The 24,243-nt window shown below is 36.6% G+C and overlaps 1 protein-coding gene across 1 annotated transcript; it reads right to left on the bottom strand.

Moving 5' to 3' along the window:
• Window positions 1-20,615: 20,615 nt before the first annotated feature.
• LOC145280160 (uncharacterized) lies at window positions 20,616-23,592 on the bottom strand. Its single transcript, XM_080131928.1, has one exon. The coding sequence runs from the start codon at window positions 23,119-23,121 to the stop codon at window positions 21,751-21,753; it is 1,371 nt and encodes a 456-aa protein (XP_079988054.1). The 5' UTR covers window positions 23,122-23,592; the 3' UTR covers window positions 20,616-21,750.
• Window positions 23,593-24,243: the final 651 nt, after the last annotated feature.

Raw genomic sequence — 24,243 nt, forward strand, 5'->3', positions numbered from 1 at the left:
GGACTGTTTTTCAAACATCGAAATTTTAAAATTAAAGTTTTATTTAAAAAAAAAAAAAAAAAGACGAGGTGTTTTTTTTTTTCGAGATATTTTTTTTCACCATTTATCATTTTGAAATTTTATTCAACAATGAAATAATAAAAAAAAAAACCTTTTCGTTAAATATATTTTTAAAAAATTATTATAAAATATCTATAAAGTCTATTTTTTATGCCTGTAAAAGTTTGTTGAATGTTCAAATAAAGTTTATAATAATTTAATTGAAAAAAAAAACCACCTCGTCTTTTTTTTTTTTTTTTTTAAATAAAACTAACTTAAATTTGAAAATTTCGATGTTTGAAAAACAGTCCATAATATATATATGTCATTATAAAAGTTCTATTTTTGCTTGATAAAAAGAATAAAATAGTTATTAAAAAGTCCTGTAAATATATTAAAAACGCACTCAGAAAAGACGCCCATTTATTTAAATATCTTTTATTTTTAAAAAAATATTGCTCGCGAATATTCGTCAAAATTTAATATTTAAAATTATTATTTTAAAAATATATTAATTGTCGCTGAAGTTAATGTTTTAAAGAATAATTAAATAAATATTGAATTGTCTTAAAAACGCACACAGACCCCCCACCACCACCAAAAAAAAACCATGGTACATTAAAATCAATCTTGGTCGAAAAAATCCGAAACAGAAGACACCCATTTATTTAAATATATTTTATTTAAATACGTTCATTTTATTATTTACTTAAAAAAATGTTTTGTAAATATATATTTTTTCTTTTAAATCTTCAAAAGTTTTGTAAGTATATTAAAAAAAAAAAAAATTGCTGGCGAATATTCGAGCATGTTTGCTATTTGACGTGTTTACAAACAACCGACGCTATGGGCGTGTGCCAATGTCAAGGTCGAATCACCGGTGTTAGTTGAAATGTGCGCTTGTCACCGCCAGGCGGCGTCGTCTGCTACAGGGTATCTATTCTTTACTTGATCCCAAGATTCTATTGGAAAAAAAAAAGTGTCCGAACTAAACATGGAAGAGATAAATAGACCAGTGGCGGGAATACGACCCCCACAACCCCTGTGTATGGAAAATAATCAGTCAGCGAACTGGAAGGTGTTTAAATTAAGATGGAATAACTATACTATCATCACGTATCTAGTGAGACAGCCAGTACCATACCAAACGGTGATGTTGCTGCATACACTTGGAGACGAAGCGTTAAAAGTATATTATGGGTTTCAATTTCTGACTCTGGAAAAACAGAGAACACCCAATGAAATTCTCCAAGCGTTCGATAAGTATGCCATTGGAGAAATTAATGAGACATACGAACAATATATCTTCCACACAAGAAAACAGGGAGAAGGTGAAACAGTAGAAGCATTTATCACGGCACTCCATACGTTGATAAAGACATGCAATTTCTGTGAGAATTGCATCTCTTCCATACTACGAGACCAGATAATTCTTGGAGTACACAACTCCCACACCCAAGTGGAACTGCTTAAAATGAGACAGTTGGACTTACAGAGATGCATAGACATATGCAAACTATCGAAAAATGCAATGCTACAGTCTAGAAATCTGAGACCTGAGGCAGTTAACAGAGTGGACTTGAAACCTAAGGGAAGGCCAACAACCACAGAAAGTAACAGAGGGTGTAGGGCGTGTGCATTGCGACATGAACCCAGAAAAGAGTTTTGTCCAGCTTTTGGGAAGAAGTTTTTCTAATGCAATGGAAAGCACCACTTTGCAACAAGATGCAAATCAAGAAAAAAGAATATTCTGTTTGTTGGAAAACAAGATGATAGCAATAGCAGTAGCGATGGTTCAGACTATGGACATGTGGACAGTATGACCACGAAAGAAGGAATCAATTCCATCAGACCTGAAGTAATAAAGGCAGAAATGATGGTAACAAAGGAAAGCCGGTTGTTTTTCAGCTAGATAGTAGAGCCTCAATGAACATCCTGAACAAGAAAGATGTGGCGCGGAAAACACTTGAGCAGTCCAATAAGACCCTTGTCATGTGAAATGGGTCACAAATTAAACCTTAGGAGAACGTCGGATAAAAATGATAAACCCAAAAACCGGACTCAAGTATGCAGTGGAGTTTGTCATTGTAAAGGAAGACTTCCATCCACTGCTTGGAACGAATGCCATCCAGCAAATGGCACTCATTAGTGTGAACAATTACAAATTTAAGAGGGTTGCAAACATCTCAAAAAGACAGTAGCCAGCACCCAGAGAGCATCATATCCGAATTTCAGGATGTATTCCAGGAAGAATTGGGTACGTTACGTGGAGATGTTCATCTGGAGGTGAACTCCAACGTTACACCACATGTTGCAGCGGCTCGAAGAATACCAGTGGCTATCAAGGTAAAAGTGAAAGCTAAATTAGAAAGACTGGTCAAAAAGAAGGTAATTGAATGAGTGAACGAGGCAACACCAGGGGTAAGTGCCTTATTACTGGTAAACAAAAAAAAAATGGAAACTTACGGATATATATTGACCCCAGACCATTAAATAAGGCTCTTAAAACGGAAGCATTTCATGTTACCAGTATTGGGCGATCCCCTAACAGAACTTGCTGACAGCAAAGTTTTCTCAACTCTTGATCTAAGGGATGGATTTTGGCACCTGAAGTTAGATGAAGCCAGCAGTCGCTTGACCACTTTTGCCACTCCATATGGTAAGAGTATCATCTACCCCGGAACTAATTTTCACAGTGACATTGAACATTCACCGTTTCCGGAGAGCTCCAAAAAACAGACAAAAAAAAGCAGTGGCGCTAAATTCGAGGAGTCTCTCGCTCTTTTTGCTCGCGAACACCAGAGGAGTAAGACACGTTACTGCCACGCTCTGTCGCTCGTGCGTGACACACCCTGTGCCGGTTCCAATGGTGAAACCACACAAAACAAAAGAAAAACCTTCTTCTTATCTATTCACTCCGCTCCTTACCCGAACGGCTTTTCTAAAGAAAATTAATTTATCGTTTCTTTCCAACTTAACGCCAAAAACATTTGAGCAGTTGGGAAGGATTTCTTCTTTTTTTTTCGGACTCAAAATAAACACGAGTGTGATACACCAGGGCAAATAAATTTACACCTCGTATAACAAGCCAAGTCTGATTATTTGTTTTTTAATTAATTTTTCTAAATATTTGTTTTCTTATTAATGTTTTTGAAAAATTAATTTTAAGTGAGCTGTTTGTTGTTTTGCCCAGCGAGCACCTCGCTTCACTGGTGACCCCTTTTTTTCGTCAGACTTTGGCAGAACACGCAAGGAATTGTGGATATTATCAATAAGGAAGAATTACCTGTAATCACACAAGGGAAATTTCTCAGTGACCATGCGCACGCCGAATGACGTACATGTCGACCTTAGTGGCACATCAGTTTTTCTAGGCGTAAAGGATCTCACGGAGATTTTCTGCGGTCATCATTCTCTTCAACGCGTTCCCTACGATGGACAGGGAGGTGCTTCCTTCAACGACGGCTACTCAGGCTATTTTGAGGATTCCTCCTTTTTGGACGCATTATCCAACATTATGGTTCGCACATGCAGAGGCCCAGTTCTACACGCAAAGGATCCTGAGCGATGTGACGAAATTCAACCACGTGGTGGCCGCATTAACACATGAAGTAATGGTGGAGGTTCGCGACCTGATCATGTCACCCCTGGATCGATCAGCTACTATTATTTCAAATCGGAATTGATTCGTAGGACAACCGATTCACAGCAGAAACGCCTTCGTCAACTTCTCGTAGAAGAAGAACTCGGAGATCGGAAACCGTCTCAGTTACTCAGACATATGAAGCTGTTGATGGGTGAGAACTCACTACCGCCGAACATACTTAAACAACTTTTCGTCAATAGACTGCCATCGAGTATTCAAATGATACTCGCTTCTTCGAATGACTCCACAACCATTGAGGAGCTAGCAGACCTAGCCGACAAAATTATGGACGTGATCGTTTCCATTGCCCCAGTTCACACACACAGCTCTAACGATGCCCTGCCTAACGTCACAAACCCCTCCACGGATATACGCGAGGAACTAGAGCAACAGGCTCAAATGATTCACGACCTGAGTGAACAGTTACGTGGCCTCGAGCTCAAACCAAAAATGCATAAGCACCCCACTGAACGAGTTCGTCCCCGGCGATTTAGCAGAACTCAGAACAGCGGTGGGCTCTGCAAGTACCACGCAGGTTTCGGTGAAAGAGCTTACCGATGCCACCAGCCATGTTCATATACGAAGAAACGTCTCTCGAGAAACGCCCAGGCCAGGCAGTAGGAGCAGCAGACACTCCTGGCAAGAACAGCATTTGTCGCACCCTGTATGTGACTGATGGAACCACTGGTATACGATTTCTCGTTGATATTGGTGCGGAAGTCAGTATGATCCCTAAGAAGTTCGTGAAAGAGAATCGTCCTCAATCAAACTTATTTCTACACACAGTGAATCACTCCTCCATTCCTACTTACGGAGAGACATCGATAACATTAAATCTTGGATTACAGCGCGCACTATGTTGGGTCTTCATCGTCGCAAAGCTACCCGTTCCGATTTTAGGGGCGGATTTTCTGCACTATTTCGGCATCCTTGTAGATGTCAAACGCGGCAAACTCATTGATAATAACACTGGACGTTCCGTGCAAGGCATAATCAGTGGGTCGACCGAGATCAGCCCAGTTATATGTAAAGACACCACGGATCCGTATACAGATTTGCTGCGAGGTTTCCCGGAATTAACTCCTCCTACGTTTAACGGTGACAAAGTTAAACACGATGTCACTCATTATATCCAAACAAGGGGACTGCCTGTGAGCGCGCGCCCGCGCAGACTTAAACCCGATCGTTTAAGGGCGGCTAAACAAGAATTTCAGCACATGTTGGATTTAGGCATTATTCGACCCTCTAATAGCAACTGGTCATCGCCACTCCACATGGTGCCAAAAAAATCAGTTGGCGAATGGTGCCCTTGTGGGGATTACCGCGCACTTAGCAGTTGCACTACTCCGGACAATTACCCTATTCCACATCTGCAAGACTTTTCTAACTCGCTTCACGGAAAAACAGTGTTCTCCAAAATCGACCTTGTTCGCGCATACAACCAGATTCCCGTACACCCAGAGGATGTTTCTAAGACTGCGATCACAACTCCTTTCAGCCTTTTCGAATTCTTACGCATGCCCTTTGGATTACGTAATGCAGGGCAATCTTTTCAATGCTTTATCGACGCAGTTTTGCAAGGACTACCATTCGTCTATGCATATATCGACGATCTCCTCATGGCAAGTGCATCAGAAGGTGAACACTTACAGCATCTGCAGCAGTTATTTCACAGATTGACAGATTATGGCGTTATTATTAACCCCCAAAAATGCGAGTTTGGAGTTTTTTCACTTTCGTTTCTTGGCCATTTAATCGACAAAGAAGGTATCCGTCCCCTTCCAGAGAAAGTCCAATCTATAGTCGATTACCAAGCTCCCACTTCACTTCGTAAACTTCAAGAGTTCCTTGGCTTAATTAATTTTTCTCAACGTTTCGTGCCCCATTGTGCTGAAATTGCGCAGCCATTAACCGACATACTCAGAAATAAAATTTAAAAAATGAGACGATTACATTAAGCGAAACGGAATTACGTTCCTTCGATAAGGTCAAGCAGGCATTAACAGAAGCGACAATGTTGGTTTTTTCCCGTCCAGATGCACCCCTAGCTTTATCCGTCGATGCATCCGACGTTGGCATTGGAGGTGTACTGCAACAATTAGTGGATAATACTTAGCAACCACTAGCTTTTTTCTCAAGGCGTCTTCAGCACGCTGAAACCAAATACAGCACTTTCAGCAGGGAACTTTTGGCCGCATACTGCGCAGTTAAACACTTTCTTTACATGTTGGAAAGATCCACTTTCACGCTTTTTACGGATCACAAGCCGTTATCACATGCTTTGCTTGCACAGCCCGGAAAACACTCACCCAGGGAAACTCGCCATTTGGATTTCATATCACAATTTACTGCGGATATCAAGTATATCAGAGGGAAGGAGAACGTAGTTGCAGATGCATTGTCAAGAATGCACATCGATGCCATTCAAGCGATTGACGAGATCGACCTCCACCAGATCGCCATCGACCAACGGGATGATGAAGAACTAAATCGCTTACGTCACTCTGAAAATCTAACTTTCAAGCAAGTCCCAGTACCTTGGTCCAACGAGACGATATGGTGCGATGTTTCGAACGGTCATGAACGCCCTTATGTACCCCTTAAGCATAGGCGAGCTGTCTTCTTTCAATTACACAACTTGTCACATCCTGGCATTCGTTCCACGCAGAAGCTGGTGACTTCTCGTTTCATCTGGACAGCCATTAACCGAGACGTTCGCGAATGGACCAAGAGTTGTGTCCCTTGCCAGAAATCGAAAGTACAGAGGCATATTAAAAGTCCCCTTGCTACCTTCGCAACCCCTGAGGCACGATTTCAACACGTTCACATAGATTTAGTGGGTCCACTCCCACATTCGAGAAACTGTACATACTTGTTGACTTGCATCAACAAATTCTCTAGATGGCCTGAAGCCATCCCCATCGCAGATATTTCCGCAGAAACTGTTGCCCGAGCCCTGGTTACACATTGGATATCGTGTTATGATAGGGGCAGACAATTCGATTCCTATCTTTTTTCTGAGTTGTCTCGCCTACTGGGAAGCAAACACATAAGGACTACCTCGTACCACCCGGCGGCAAACGGCATGATCGAGCGTCTGCACCGTCAGTTGAAAGCAGCTATTAGAGCAAATTCCGACCCTAACAGGTGGACAGAGTACCTCCCCTTCATTCTATTAGGCATCAGATCCACCATAAAAGCAGATATTGGCTTTACATCTGCCAAAATGATTTACGGAACAACGCTGACTCTCCCTGGACAGATGGTTGCACCGACCACTCCTACACGCATGCCTGACCCAACAAGTTATACCTCTCGTGTGAGGGAATACTTGGCGAAACCTTTTAACGTTGCCCCGAGAACACAGAACACACGCACTCACGTCCCCAAAGACATACAATCGTGGACTCATGTGTTTGTTCAGAACGATGGAGGCACAGCTCGACTGCAAACACTGTATTCCGGTCCCTTTAAGGTATTGAAACGCTACTCAAAGTTCATCGTTATCGACATTGACGGAAGACGAGATTCCGTCAGTGTTGATAGCCTGAAGAAAGTTATTCTGGATGATGATGTGCTAGCACGCAAACGGACACAAAACACTGCAGTTCAGAACGGAAACTTCGATTCACCAGTAATTACAACTTCTACCAGATCGGGCAGATCAGTGCAACGTCCTCACCGATTTGCTGTGTATACCCAGTGACTTTTCCACTTTCTTTGGTTCGACATACTGTCTAGTAGGGGGGTATGTAGCGTCTACCCCGGAACTAATTTTCACAGTGACATTGAACATTCACCGTTTCCGGAGAGCTCAAAAAAAAAAAAAAAAAAAAAGTTGTGGCGCTAAATTGAAGGAGTCTCTCGCTCTTTTTGCTCACGAACACCAGAGGAGTAAGGCGCGTTACTGCCACGCTCTGTGGCTCGTGCGTGACACACCCTGTGCCGTTTCCAATGGTGAAACCACACAAAACAAAAGAAAAACATTCTTCTTATCTATTCACTCCGCTCCTTACCCGAACGGCTTTTCTAAAGAAAATTAATTTATCGTTTCTTTCCAACTTAACGCCAAAAACATTTGAGCAGTCAGGAAGGATTTCTTCTTCTTTTTTTTTCAGACTCAGAATGAACACGAGTGTGATACACCAGGGCAAATAAATTTACACCTCGTATAACAAGCCAAGTCTGATTATTTGTTTTTTAATTAATTTTTCTAAATATTTGTTTTCTTATTAATGTTTTTGAAAAATTAATTTTAAGTGAGCTGTTTGTTGTTTTGCCCAGCGAGCACCTCGCTTCATCGGTTTCGATTGAAGGTTTTACTATTTGGAATTGCTGCAGCCCCGGAAATATTTCAAAGGGAACTATATAATAATGTGGCCGATTTGAAAGGAATCATCAACAAAGCAGACAATCTTCTGGTGGTCGGGAATGGTAAAACCATAGAAGAAGCAACAGAGGACCATGATAGAAAACTCAGAAGGCTGTTGCAAATATGTCGGGATCGTGGGATGTGATTGAATGTTGAGAAAATGAATTTACGGCAAACATCTGCATAATTACTGGGTCACAGGATAACCAGTGAGGGTTTACTTCCAGATCCTGAGAAAATAAAAGCCATAAAAGATATGCCACGGCCAACAGACATTAAGGGAGTGCAACGATTGGGGGAATTCGTGAATTATTTGGCAAAGTTTCTGCCCCACATCTCTTATGTGATGGCTCCAATTCGCAACTTAACAAAGGCGGATGTGCCATGAACGTGGTCTCAGATCCATGAAGAAGCTTTTGAGAAAATCAAAAAGTTGGTGAGTGAAGCACCAGCATTGAGATACTATGACCCTAAAAAACCATTGGTTGTTCAATGTGATGCAAGTGAGAAAGGAATGGGGGCTACATTGCTACAAGAATGTCAACCTTTAGCATATATTAGCCGAGCACTTACAGACACAGAAACCCGATATGCACAGATTGAGAAAGAACTATTGGCAGTGGTTTATGCATGTGAACGGTTTCACCAATACACATTTGGTCAACAGATTACAGTACTGACTGATCATAAACCATTAGAAACAATAATGAAAAAGGAATTGGGGAAATGCCCAAAGTGACTGCAAAATATGTTAATGCGGTTGCAAGTTTACAATGTGATTGTTCTGTACCATCCTGGTAAGAAGATGTTCCTAGCAGACACATTATCAAGGGCATACATTCATGGAGTGAGCAATGAATGTACTGATGATGATGATGATGATATCCAGGAAACAATATATTGCAATGACAGAGGAAAGGTTGCTCGACAAAAGAAGACAGATGTATGCAGATGTTACAGCAAGTAATTGTGGAAGGATGGCCAGAAGACAAAGTACATCTTGACCCAGAGGTGAGACCATATTTCAGCATGCGGAATGAAATGACGGTACAAGTTGGATTAATATTCAGAGGAAACCGAGTAGTAGTACCAACAACACAGCGAGCAGCGTTAAAAGAAAAATTGCATTCCACACACCTAGGGGTCGAAGGATGCCGCAGAAGAGCAAGAGAATGCTTTTACTGGCCAATTGTCTCAAAATGTCCAGTGTACAGGAAATATGAGGTAACCAATCCTGCAAAGCCTTTAATGGTTCATAAAATTCCGGAGAGACCCTGGGCAAAAGTAGGAGTACATGTCTTTAGCTTTGCAGATAGGGACTATCTCTGCACGGTTGATTATATGAGTAATTTCTGGGAAATTGACCATCTCCCGACTACACAAGCTAGAACGGTGATCACTAAGATTAAGCACCATTTTGCATGACATGGGATACCAGATCAGGTTGTCACTAATAATGGACCACAATTTAGTAAAGAATTCGCCGCCTTTGAAAGAAAGTGGTGTTTTGCACATACACCCGTCAGTCTTTACAATAGCAAGGCAAATGAAAAAGTAGAATCTGCTGTAAAGATGGCAAAGAACCTTTTCCGGAAATCAATGGAAGATAAGGTTGATCCATACCTAGCGATGCTGGATCACAGGAATACGCCAGCCAAGGGTCACTTATCACCTGCGCAGAAGCTAATGTCAAGAAGAACAAAGACACTTCTCCCAACCAGAGGACCTACTCAGACCAGAACTACACAAAAATCTAAGCAAAACAGTTAAGTGAGCAAGCAAAAGCATTATTTCAACCAGAAAGTAAAACCACTTCAGCCAGTGCAACATGGAGATGTACATATTAAACCACACATAAAAGGTCAGCAAGAGTGGAGACTGGTATGGCAGAGACTGGATGAGAAGTCATACCATGTCAAAGTTGACGGGGAGTTGCTCCAACGTAATAGAGTGGATTTTAAAAAAACAGCAGAAGCACTCCCATCACCATCATTGATCCCTCAGTCATACCAAAGGCCTAGCAAGGAGGCATCAATAACTGAACTGCCAAGTACAGAAGGGGTGTGTAATTCCCAAACACGTTGGCTCGAAAGAGAAGGAATGAGGCCGGCAACACCATCCCCAGCAAACTAAAATACTGAAGAAATAAGGATGACATGTTCAGAGAGACTAGTAAGGAATCCAGCTAGATTCAAAGACTACGAACTAATTGAGTCCAAGTGAAAAGGGCAGAATAATCCCTGTTAGGCCGGAGGGTAGTCAGCCCAGTGAAGACCTAGGTCACAAGGACAAAGCATTGTTTTGTTTTTGTATTTTAGTTATTTTGTGTTTTTGTCAGTGGATCTTTTTTCTTTGTTGTTGTTCTTAAAAGGGGGAAGATGTTGCATGAGGAACTAATCTCAGGTTACACCGCTAGAGTAACGTCCCTTGGCAGTGACAGACTTGTATTGTAGATAATGGCGCAAGAATAAAATAAGATGCCAATAAACCAAGTGTATGCATTGTGTTGTTTTCATTAATGGGAATCCGCATGCAAAGATAATGAAACAAAACGTAGTTTTTCAAATGTACTTTTATGTTTATTCGCTAGATAAAAATGTAAAAATAAGTTTTTTCCTGTAGAAATTCGTTTTTATGACAAAATCAAATTTGGCGCACTGACATTCTTTTTGGCAAACCAAAATAGCATATTGAAATCTGGTGTGCTGGCATGCCAAAAAAGCATTACCCAGCGATTGGTATACAAAATAAGAAAACAGTGTAGGGAGAGAATAGTTAAGAAAGCTCGTCTCATGTCAAAAATGAGTTTCTACATAATAACGTACTATTTAGAAAGGTGTTCTTGACATTAGGAGGGATTTCTCTTAACTATTCTGTACCTTACCACTTTGAAAAAGTGATCATATTTTCTTACAATTATACACATTTGGTCGATTATTAGATTGATTTGTGTTACTGTAAAAAACAAATTGCAGATACTACTACTTATGATAATAATAATAATAATAGCAGCAGCAAATATCTCTTTAGCTAAATCACTCCCCAAAATGGGTTTCTACATTTTTAAATGATTATGTGGCGAAAAGACAAAGAAAAGTTATTTTTTTAATTTTGCGTAGGAACACATAAAATTAACGTAAAATGATATGCATTTCCAGCCCATTCTTGCTTAATCGCTCAAAACTCGAAAATTAAACAAAATACTCACAGAGCATAACATTTTCGATCGATTGTAAACATTTATTTATGTGTTTCTACCAGTGTTTGTTTAATTTTTAATTTTTAGTGGTTATCAACGGTCGTTATTGAAATAAGATCATTTTTATGGAAGGAAGGACGACAACGCATAAGATATAGTTACAGGAGTCATGATACGAGCTCCATTTTTTATTCCTCTGAAAAACCCGCCTAAACAGAAGTGGTTCTATATTTAGAACTCTGTTCCTTAAAGAGTTCACTAAGGAGAGGTAACTACTATCACAGTTATTGAGCAGGCATTTTTTAAATTCTAACTCAAAGAGGAGACATTGAGTTTGTTTGTTTTTTTACAAGGTGATCACCACTTATCAAGGCCCAGAAGCCACTCAGGGATAAGGGTTATTGCAAGTACAGTACGTTAGTGTGGAGATTTAATAAAGTATCTACTTAAGGGGGCAGTTCATCAGGAATTTATTTACGTTGGACTTGAAGACATCCAGGTTGTAGTCAGGTGGGAAGCAAGCAGACGGAACAGAGTTCCACAGGCGTGCAGTTCTAAGAAAGAAGTTTTGTTCATGGAATCCACGCCTCGATTTAGGCACAGATAAAGCGTGGGGAAAATTTTTGACAGCGGATTCAGCTAGACGTTTTCGTAAAAGATTGGCGAGGGGGGGGGACCAGAGATTGGAATTCAGAGGAGCACCTGCCATAGAAATAACGATAAAACAAGGATAGGCTCGCAACGTCTCTTCTGTGGGAGAGAGGTTGCAGGGAAGAGAAAAGGGCATCTCCCAGTAAGCAACGAAGTCTATTTTGTACTCTGTCAAGGTAGGATAGGCTGTTTTTAGCAGCTCCTGCCCAGATATAGCAACAGTATTCCATCCTTGGACGTACTTGGCTTCTATGTAGATAGAGAATTGCATCAGTAGTGAGATATCTTCTGGAGCGGTAGAAGGATCCCACCATTTTTCCAGCGACCTTAGCAACAGACTTGATGTACGTGTTCCATTTCAGATCAGGAGTGAATGTCAAGCCCAGAAGCTTGTTAAAACATGGGGCTTCTCCTAGACGAGAGCCATCCATTTCAATTGATGCCAGATGGGGATCAGAGCCTTGGTGATGTAAAGATAGGAGTTTGGTTTTAGATGCATTAAAGGTAACCAGCCACGTCTTCCCCCACTGAACCACGTGCTCAAGATCAGAGGAGAGAGAATCAGAGAGAGCTTTGTCATTTACAGCCTTTGATGTGTTGCTGTAGATGGTCGTGTCATCAGCATAGATGTCAACGAATGATTTAAGTATGTGTTTAGGGAGATCAGTGATGTAGATTAGGAAGAGAGTTGGGCCCAGGATGGACCCTTGAGGGACTCCAGCATTAATACTGCAGGCCTCTGATTTTTGTCCATCGACCACTATTCTTATGAGCCTATCAGAGGGAAATGATTTAATGATAGAGAAAACATTTCCAGTTATACCGTAGCTAGAAATCTTGTGAAGTAGGCCTTTATGCCATACCTTGTCGAAGGCCTTTGATATGTCAAGAGCAATTGCCCTAGAAAGGAAGCCTTTGTCAAGAGATTCACTAATCCTATGAGATATAACCGTTAGCACATCTGCTGTAGATCTTGCAGAATTGAAACCATATTGCGTGTCAGTAAGAAGGTTATTTCTGCTGAGCTGGTTGACTATTTCTCTATGGATTCCAGCAACTTACTCATAACACACAGGAGACTTATTGGTTTGTACTGAGAGGGAGATGACTTATCACCTGAATTGTTTTGAACCAAAAGCACACTTGAAAAGTTTAAACACAAATAAATTTATTCGGGTATGTAGAAGAGTCTTGCCTTAGGTATATCAGAATTTTCGGGGAATTTTTGACACCCCTAACACAAAACTGCGAATAAAATATAAAAAAAAAACTCGCAATTTCTCTGTTTAAAGTGGGCTGTTTATTTTCTTTATGGAATATACTTCCAAAGTAAACTATTAAAGTTGTTTAAAAAATAATAGAAATATTATTTTTTATTTTTTAAAAAACAGTGTTTACAAAATGCTGTCACGCCTTCATGCAGCCATTTTTTACGTAATGAAATTAATTGGATTTTACGAGTTAAATATTTTACAATTTTTAAACTTTAAAAATCTATCAAAATTTTCTATTGGTTCAATTTTTACGATATTTTCAGGTTCAATGTGAAATTTTATGCTCTTTCAAATAAACTGAATATAATATTCTAGACAAGCGTTTTTTTTTAATTTACCCCCCTCCATTTTGAAACGTCTATTAAAATTTAAATAATTTATGTACCAAAATTTTATATATCACAATTTGAAGATAAAAGATCAATAAATAATATATTGTAATTTAAAACAAACAATAAAATTGTTTTTTGGAAATTTACCTGTAAAGTCCAAAGTGTAAAACCCTTTTTTTTTAAAACCACGTTGATTTTTTTAAAGTGAAACCATATAATCTTATATTGCACAGAAAGTTTTGTTTTATTACGAAAATTATTTCTATTTCATTCAATGATTTTTTTTAGATATTAAAAAAAATTCACCCCATAAAGTGGAAATACAATATATTAAATCAAAAACTCATGTATTTCTTTGAGAAAAGGAAAAAAACAATTCTTCGACTGCTTTTTTTTTTAAGGCAAAAACTTATAAGTAAAATGTGACTCGTTTGTAACTATGGAGCCACAAATTTCTTCAAGCACAAGGCTACACAGCTAACGTGAACGTGTGTTTTTTACGTCCTGTTCATCCGTAGTTCAAAACAAGGAGAAACAATACTTCCAGTTTTTTCAAAAAATGCTTACATAATAGCGCGTTTTTCAAATCGTCGTTCAAAAAAATTATTTTATTTAAAAAATCAATGGAATTTAAAATATAACAATGAAGAATGGAACTACACATTGAATTGTTTTTTTTTATAGGCAAGTGATTTTTTGGAAATTATATCGATTTTTTATACTCGAAACAAGTAAAATTTCGTTGATTTTCTTCAAATCTTTTTTAAAGAAAACCGATTTAACAAAAACAAATATTTCACGATTTGCTATTAAACCTGTTATTTTTTTAAATTTTGGTCTTTGCTCCTTTAATTGAAAAAAAATTTGGGTTTGAATAAGTGTTGTACCGATTAATCGGAATTGGAAAAATCGGTAGTTTTCGGGGTATCGGAATCAGTATCGGAATCGGAAAAATTTGTGCCTAATATCCGATTCCAAAACCGATTCTTTTAATATTTTATTATGTTAATTTTTCATTACTAATACCGTTGATAAATATTTATTTCTTTTAAACTATTAGTAAAACTAACCTCTATAGATCATGATAACATTAAAAGAAGATCTAAATTTATTTTATCTGCATAAAATTAACAAAATAAAACTTGAAACTTTGCGAAAATACACTAGATAACCTTTAGAATAATGCAGTTTATTTTCAAGGTATTGAAAAAATTGTTTAAATTTAAAGAAATATTTTGTCAAGAAAAATATCAAACATTATTGCTAGTTAAATCAAAAGTAGAATATAATAGTGTTGGATTTTGTCCGGTTAAGTTTTTGTCCGCTCCCTTACTTGGCATTGGCAAATATGACAAGGAATGGCGAAAGGTGTGAAAAGGATTGGTTTTGAATTGAATTTGAAATGAACTCGTGAAATGTCATGCTTCTGTGTGATTTTCTTTGATTCACTTATGTTTATACTTAGGGATTCCTACGGTGGCGCCGATGCCGTCTAGAGCCCACCAATCTCATTCCCCTATATACGGCAATAAAAACCTAGACTACTAACTGAAAGTATTTGGGGATAATTAAGATCTTCAATACCATTTGGCTTCGACAATTTGGCAACATAAAATATAAGTGTATTTTTAAATAACTATTTTAAAGATATTCAAAATGTGTTTCATGATTTGAAAATTAATTACCAGCATAATTTTACTCTATTTTTGTTTAATATTTATTTTAATGTGATGCAAAAGTTCGAATTATTTTATTATCGAGAGTTAAAAGTCGTATGTCTGCCTTTTTTCTTGTTCTCAAATAACATCAGGTGAACATAGTGACATTTCTTGGGTTTCTATCATTACTTTGATTTATGATTTCTGAGCTATTATTGAGGCTCAAATATGGCTTAAATAATATCACCATTTTTATTTTGTTTTAACTCAATAGACTTTACACTACCATTATTTTAAGTTAAAAAACACTACCCAGGTAGTTGAAAATGTAGATTCGCTTGTTTTTGGTAACATTTATTCGTTGTGTATTCATTTATTTCGCCCCCTTTTCTTTCTTTCCCGTTCTGAAAAATCATCCACCAGACGAGAAACAAAAAAATGATAAATTTAATGATTTATAGTGTCTGTTTTACAGGTAAATTTAACAGAAAATGAGCCTCCATATCCAAGTAATTCTAACGTTTAAGGACAGTTAACCAAAGATTGCTATAATATGTAAGTTCTGTGCGTTTGTGTATATGGGAGGTTACTTTTTAAGTAATAATATGCGGGTTTTATGAACTTACCAGTCTAACTTAGGGTAAGTTGTAAAAGAATTTAATGAACAATCATAATAATTTATAATGGCCTGAAAATGAAGACGATTTTACTTTAAATATATATACTAAACTCATCCCACCCTCTAATTTTTAAATTAGTTGTTTTCTTGTTTGTTTTTTTTTTTAATATGTTCACATAATCACCTAAAAATGTAGAATCTCATTTTGTCTGGGGTGTATGAGTTAGTTTACATGTGATTCTATTTACTTGTCGTCCCCAACCCGAAGGTAGTGTTAGACAAAAGGTCGGTTTTTAATATAGGGAATCCAACTCTCCCAAAAGGGATACTCTGGATTGAAACGGCAATGAAACTTGTCTCAGTCTAGAAGGATTTTTTGTCAGTGGCAGAGGACATAAAGGATAAAGTGTAATATCAGAACAGATACTACACTTTGAATTATTTATTGGGTAAAATATATAGCATATTTTCGCAAATTAGGCACAACACCATCAAATGTGTGTGAAATTGGAAGCTGTGTTAATACTCAATCTTACACTATTTAGAATCATTTCAGTTATCACAATAGCACATTTATTCTAGAGGTCATGATATTTACAATATTCATAATTTTAATTTGAAAAATTGATTTTAAGACCGTCCTGAAGAGGGATTTAGTGGGCTACGCTAGTTTTAAATGGGAACTAAATCATCTCCCCAATGATATTTAAAAAATAAATATTGCTTAATATTTTACTCTGTTATTTTGAAGCTATGTGTTTTTGGTGCTCGGTAAAATTGCAAGGGAATAAATAGCAGGGTAAAAGTGGCGACGGCAAAAATGGTAAAAATGCATAAGGAAAAACCGCATTTTAGTAACAGAAAATTAGGACTGCTGGAGAAGTGCCGGCTCAGCTCTCTACCCTCTAGTTTACAATATGGCTAACCCCCTCACCGTCAAATTTTAAAATGACTATTTGTAAATAAGTATTTACACTGATGGGAGGTGTTAGGTTATCATTCATATAGTTTAAAAGAGGAACACAGACAGCGTCCCTCCATGCTTGAAAATAAATATTTTGAAAAGTATTTACTCACTCGGTAAAAATCGTAAATGAATTTCAGGTGTCCGGAAAATTGGGGAACAGAAAAGGGACCATTTTGGCCAGCTAGGAAAAAAGGGCAATTATTGAATAAATATTGATTAATAATAAATTGTAGAACGGTTCTTGTGGGGGATATTGTTTTAAGACGACACTAAGCCCCTTCCCTCTAATTTTTTGTATTAATACAATAATTGTTGAAGAACTTCTTCTAGACTGAGGTCATTTTTATTTTTGTTCTGATCCAATGTGCCTCTTTTGGGGGAGCTGTATATTTCTCACATTAAAAACCGACCTTGTGTTTAACTTTGCATGGGGATGCGAGCAAATAGGAACAGCAGTAAATACTTTTAATGCAATTTTAAAACTATATCTCAAAAACTAAACAAAACAAAAACAAATGATTCAGAAAAGTGAAAAAATAAATTTTTTAGAATTTTTTTTGGGTGGGGGGCTTTTGGATTAAAGATGTATCAACGTTTGTTTTTTTTTTAATTTGACAAACTTCTCAAGTTTTCTGTTCATTTATAGTATACAATATTTTAATAAACCCATTGTGAGATATTAACCTATATTTTTTCAATTTGCCATTTTTAACTATTTATTCACTTCTGCCATTTTTGCCGTTGCCATTTTTACCAATGTGTTCCATTGATTGAAAAAATGCACGAATACTATTTTGAGGAAATTGCTCATGTCAGCTTAAAGTAAGTGAAGAAAATATAACTTTTGTTTATTATGCAATTCATAAAACATTGTTTAAATCTTTATAAAATCTACACTTGAATAAAATAAAAATATTATTAACTGGTGTTTATTTTTTTCAGACAAAAATTATGGCAAGCAGATCCAGTGCTAAGCAGCAAAGTATAGTTTGGAAATTTTTAAAGATTTCTGATGATAATCAAAATATGCCAATTGTGCAATAAGCAAATAACTAGAGGAACACACATTGCTTCTTTTACCACAACAAACATGTTGAAACACTTACACAACACCACAAAGATCTTCAAAAAGAAAAAGACGAGAAAAGGAAAGAAGAGATGAAAAGAGCACAGCCAATCAATGATTTAACAATGAAACGCGCCAAAATTGTCAGAAATTCCTTTAAGCAACAAACCTTGCATGATTGTGTCGCTGAAAATAAAACTTGGGATATAAATGATAGGAAATCTCAAAGAATTCACAGATATATTGGTGAAATGAATGCAATTGACTTAAAACCTTTTTCTGTTGTAGAAGACCTTGGTTTCAAAAGACTATTGAAGCTCAAATTCATTCATTTCAATTCAATAATAAAAGATTATCTATATTAAAGTTGAGTCCCTTTTAATAAAATTTTCCTCCTTTCCTAGGCTGTGTGTTAGAAATTTGACAATTACATCATGTCTCACATTGAATTATTTTGGACTAATTAGATTGGCCGATTTTATTCTCTGCGAAACGTTGTGCTTTTACAGACTTTTTGTATTTTGTGTTTGCTTTTTAGTTTCAGCGAAGGACCCAAACTGGGTGGATGGATGGAATCTGCTCCAGTTACAGCAGTCGAATCCGAGAGGAAGGACGTTTGAAACTCACCCCCTACCCGGCAGGAGGAATGGAGCCTCCAACTTTCATCTCTTAGAGAGTTTTTATGCCTAAATAATTAGGCACATTGACCATAAGTCCTCTAGACACTTTGAGACAATTTATTTCATTCCTAAATATAGGGACATCTTCATTAAGTCCATTAGAGACTTTCATTGGTATGAATAACCGCATTAACATTTTCATGGATTCTGCACTATGTTACCAGTGCAAATATTGGATCCTTTACATCAGAAAGCATCTTATTGACCCTTCTATGACAGAAAATTCTTATCTTCGAAAATAGAATGAACCTGCTTTTATTTGCTGTTAAAGATGAAAGTGTAATATACACCAGAGTAGCAAGTGTCTGTGTATTTGTGCATTGTGTAGATGTGCGTGCGAGCAGTGGCGTGATGGAGGAGGGGTGGACTTGCCGCAGGGAAGTGTTGGGTGGGAAAAGAAAAAAAAAAGATGGCGCCTGGTGTTTTATAAACTGTGGTCTCGCGAGATCACGAGAAAACAGAGGGCACACATGCAAATGAGGCAGGATGAAAAACTGCACAAAAATCAAGCTTGAGTGAGAGGAAAGAAGAGTGCTATTTACTGTTACGAGGTTATTGTGTAACTATTGCGAGTGTTGTTGATGATTGAAGTTGAATTCGATGCAGAAAGATTATCACTTTTGGAGGTAGTTGTGAGACAGGAGAATCTATCATTCTCTATGGAAGATGTTAAATGTACCTACACTGAATGTCCAATATGTGCTGAACTAAAACCAGATTCTTAAACCCCCCCTCAGGTCATTTAATCCATTCCCGATCATCCTTTGAACGCCTCTCAATAGATTTCATGGGCCAAAAACCATCTACGAATAATTGCAAATACCTACTCTTATCATAGATGAATATTCACGTTATCCTTTTGTCTATCTGAAATCTGCTAGGTCCTTTAGCTTCACTTCAAGCCGGAACTTTCTTTAGGAAGAGACTTTTCTCTCCTCTCACCGTTTTCTCTGCTTGACCAAAAGCACAGTCGTCTATCCATCTGAGTTCGCTCTTTTATTCCTCTCAAATCTCAGGAATTCTCACGGCTAGTCTCACTCTCTTTCCCATAAAACCAACCACGTCTACTGCTTCTTCTTCCTCTCCCAGCCCTTGTGTGTTGACAACAAATAGAGCAGACTTTCTGTCTTTTGGAGGTTAGTGCATTAGAAGAATTACTACTACACTATCCATGCCAGCATATATCAACAAATGTCTCCAGAATTCATTTACCTTCTTTGGTTGCTCGAATTCCATCCATAGTGATCGAGGGAGTCAGTTCATTTCAGGTGAACTAAAAGAGTTTCTCTGGCAACATGGAGTTGTGATTACCCATTCAACTCCATACCATCCAATCAGTAATGGATAATGTGAGAGAGTAAATGGTATAATTTGGAAAACGATCAAACTCACCCCCAAGACCAGGCAACTGGATGATTGGCATTGGCAAGAAGTACTTGAAATTGTTTTGTACTCTATTCAGTCTCCTTTGCACAGCAACTAACACAACTCCATGAGAGAATGTTCAGTTTTTCAAGAAGATTGGGTACCGGATACACCTTCCCTGAGTGGTTGCAAGGAGGCCCAGCTCTTCTTCGAAAGTTTGTCCTTTAACACAAGTCTAACCTCCTAGTAGAACCAGTAAAAATAATTTTTGCAACTTAGAATTTTGCCAGAATTATTTTCCCTGACCGCCATCTGTTAAGTCTCAACAGAAGACCTAGCTCCCACCCCTGCCACTGACCCATTCTTTACAAACCTGGGATCTCCTATCTTCACTGATTTGATCCTATCAAATAGTTCTGAATCAGAGGTGACTGATCAGCAAGAACTCTGATGAGAAATGATGAATTTTTCTCTTCAGTTGACAAAACAAAGTGTCCAGAAACAGAAGAGCAGCAGCAGACATGAAGAAGGATGTTTTCAGATTTCTTCCAGAATTAACAAAACGGGGCCAGATCATCCATAACCCAAAATGTAAATGTGACGGAGAGTGTTAAGATGAATCTGTAGCGTGAGTACACATGTGCTGTATAGATTTAAAAATAACGTTGCAAATTGGCACGTTTGTTCATTCGTTCAGTTTGTCGTCAGTTTATTATGCATCCCTAATGGTTGTATTTTATGTTGAATAAAACTTTTTTGCTCATTTAAAAAGGTCTTCATTTTTATTACAGAGAATAAGCCAACGTTTTGTCGCAGAAGAAATGCAAACACAAGTTTGACATCATTGTTCTGACTGAACTAAGAATTAATTTTAGGGAAAAATATGGCTCGGTTACAAAAAAAGAATATAAAAAATCTTTCCCAAATTTACAGGAACATAGCTTCTTTCCATATATTAACATTTATATCTCAATTTTGCCATAGTTGATAAAGAAGTTCCACATCGCATGGAGTGAACATATAGAAAATTTTAATGAAGACTAAAAAGTCAAACCAAAAATTTAAAAAAGATTTTTTTTCTTGTTTAATACAAATGTTATATTTATCTGAATTTTTTACTTGTGCCATTTTTCTACTTCTATTGTCTTTACCACTGCAATTTTTGCAATGTCATTTTTACCTGTGCTATTTTATCTAAATTCGTAAAAAAAACTAAAAATGAAACTTTGCATGCACTAGCTTAGTAATCTTTAAATGAATACAGTTGATTTACAAAGTCCTAAAAACATTTTAAAATAAAATGAAACACATTTATCAAAATTTTTGAAAATATCGTCTATAAATAAATAAAAAGTATGCTTTTCATTTTTTATATGGTGGTCTTTTGTCCAGTTCAACAGTATTGGCAGATGACTTTACAAGCGGTGGCCCAAATCTGTGTATTTGGATTTTTTACCAGGTTAGATTTGCTGAAAAATTAATCAACACATCTTTTACAAGCATACTGCTTTTCTGCAGTATTTTCTCATGTGAATTATTACAAAGTTCTAATAACTGGCTGTCAGGTGTGACTTCAGAGATGCCATTTTTATTTATCTTTCTGCTGCAATAATAGACTGCATATTTAACAAGCATATGATATTCTATGTAAAGAAAGTCTTGCAAACCGCAAAATATGGCTTCTTTCAAGTATCAGTTCAGACATGTTGACTTTAATTCATTCCGCCACCCCCAAACAATTTAATGCATATTGCAATAATATAAAGTTTCATAAGTGTGTATTTTTTTCATTTTTAAGACTATGTTTCCTTTTTGCTTTAATTTTCTTATCACTTTTTTTCACTGGGGATGAGCATTCTACTGAATGCCAGACATCCGCCCCTTATTTTTCCTCACTGTGTCTCTTTATATGTTTTGTAAGAGATGATTTCTGTGTAAAGCAAGTGCCACATATTTTACAAGAATATGGCTTCTCTCCAGTGTGAGTTTGAATATGTATATTTAATTGTCCTGTTCCAGAAAAGGATTTACTGCATATTTCGCAAGAATATGGCTTCTCACCTGTGTGTCTTCTTATATGTTTTGTCAAACTTGATTTCTGTGTAAAGGAAGCCCAGCATACATCACAAGAATATGGCTTCTCTCCAGTGTGAGTTCGAATATGTTGATTTAAATAATTTTTTTCAGAAAAGGATTTACTGCATATTTCGCAAGCATATGGTTTCTCGCCTGTGTGTCTTCTTAAATGTGTTGTCAAAGTTGATTTCTGTGTAAAGGAAGCCCAACAAACGTCACAAGAATATGGCTTCTCTCCAGTATGAATTCGGATGTGCTTATGTAAAGTACCAATCCGTGAAAATGATCGACTGCATATTTCACAAATATATGGTTTTTCCCCAGTGTGTATTCTCCTATGTCTAATCAAGCTTGAACTATCTGTAAAGGAAGTCCCACAAATCTTACAAGAATATGGCTTTTCTCCGGTATGAGTTCGGTGATGTTTATTTAAATGTCCTTGCCCGAGGAATGATTTACTGCATATCTCACAAGTAAATGGCTTTTCGCCAGTGTGTATTTTCAAATGTGTAGTCAAATGTGACTTCTGTGTAAAAAAAGATCCACATACCTCACAAGAATATGGCTTGTCTCCAGTGTGAATATTCATATGTCTTGTCAAAGCCAAATTCTGTGTAAAGGCATTCCCACAAACCTTACAAGAATATGGTTTCTCTCCAGTATGAGTTCGGATATGTTGATTTAAATGTTTTTTTTGTGCAAATGATTTACTGCATATTTCACAAGCATATGGCTTCTCACCTGTGTGCCTTCTTATATGCGTTGTCAAAGTTGATTTTTGTGTAAAGGAAGCCCAACAAACATTACAAGAATATGGCTTCTCTCCAGTATGAATTCGGATGTGCTTATGTAAAGTTCCAATCCTTGAAAATGATCGACTGCATATTTCACAAATATATGGTTTTTCCCCAGTGTGTATTCTCCTATGTCTAATCAAGCTTGAACTATTTGTAAAGGAAGTCCCACAAATCTTACAAGGATATGGCTTCTCTCTGGTATGAGTTTGGTGATGTTTATTTAAATGTTCTTGCCCGAGGAATGATTTACTGCATAGCTCACAAGTAAATGGCTTTTTGCTGGTGTGTATTTTCAAATGTGTAGTCAAATGTAACTTCTGTGTAAAGGAAGATCCACATACCTCACAAGAATATGGCTTGTTTCTAGTGTGTATATTCATGTCTTGTCAGAGTTTACTTCTGTGTAAAGAAACTCTCACAAACCTTACAAGAATATGGTTTCTCTCTCTTTTATTTTAATTCAGTAAGTGTTAAGAGATCAAGGGTTCCCTCCTGTAGCTAACACTTGATTCTGTATTGATTAAAATTTATATTATGATTTAAACTTATATCCGCAGGCTCTTTTCAGAATAGATACTATTCCCTTTATGGCTTATCAGTAATATATGTTGATTTAAATGTTTTTATTTGCACATGATTTATTGCATATTTCACAAACATATGGCCTCTCTCCAGTGTAAGAAAATATTCTTTCACATATCTCATCAATTTCTGACTTCATATAATTCTTTATTATTGAAATTTTAGTGGAATGTAAAACAAATTTACATCAAAGGATATATTGTATATAAATCAGACAATATCATTTCTCATTAGTGTTAATTTATCTATTTTAGACATTAACTATCGAATTATGTCTATAAGATTATATATATATATATATATATATATATATATATATATATATATATATATACACACGATATACGTTAGGGGTTTACCACAATCATACTAAGGTAAAAAAAAAAACTTAGAAAAAATATGAATCAATTCTTAATTAAATGTCTTCAAATAAATTTAAACATAAAATTATTATTCTTTTTAAAACCATAACTTTCAAAATATTTTACTTATTTTTCCCGGTTATTTTGTTAGAAATCACAATAGATGTAAATGTTTGAAAAATTGTAGTTTTCCAAAGTAAATACCTGTAAAACAAAAGTAAAAGAAATATAATAAACAAAAAAACATATGATGTAGTATTAAAATGTCGATAAATTAATTTAAATTTCCAAATAAAGACTTTATGTATAAATGCCTTTTCAATTTTAGAAAAGTTATTTTGTAGATATATTAAGTCATATTATATCATTTCAAAGAATTGCTAAATTTTTACTAATGAGATAATATGACAAAACTATATAATCTCTAAATACAAAATATTGAAAACCAGCTTCTATTGCTCTGAGAAAAAAAATTATATTTTATAAATACTTTTAATTTACCAAAAGATGACTAATCATTTCTTTAAAAATTAAGTGATAGTCCTTTTTCTCATTATA

The sequence above is a fragment of the Euprymna scolopes genome, chromosome 7 (assembly GCF_053919585.1).
Source record: "Euprymna scolopes isolate OS-2025 chromosome 7, ASM5391958v1, whole genome shotgun sequence".
Classification (NCBI taxonomy): domain Eukaryota; kingdom Metazoa; phylum Mollusca; class Cephalopoda; order Sepiida; family Sepiolidae; genus Euprymna; species Euprymna scolopes.

Bases quoted from the DNA above. Each gene is read 5' to 3' on its own strand.
- LOC145280160 (XM_080131928.1), bottom strand. From the start codon at position 23,121: ATGAATATACACACTAGAAACAAGCCATATTCTTGTGAGGTATGTGGA.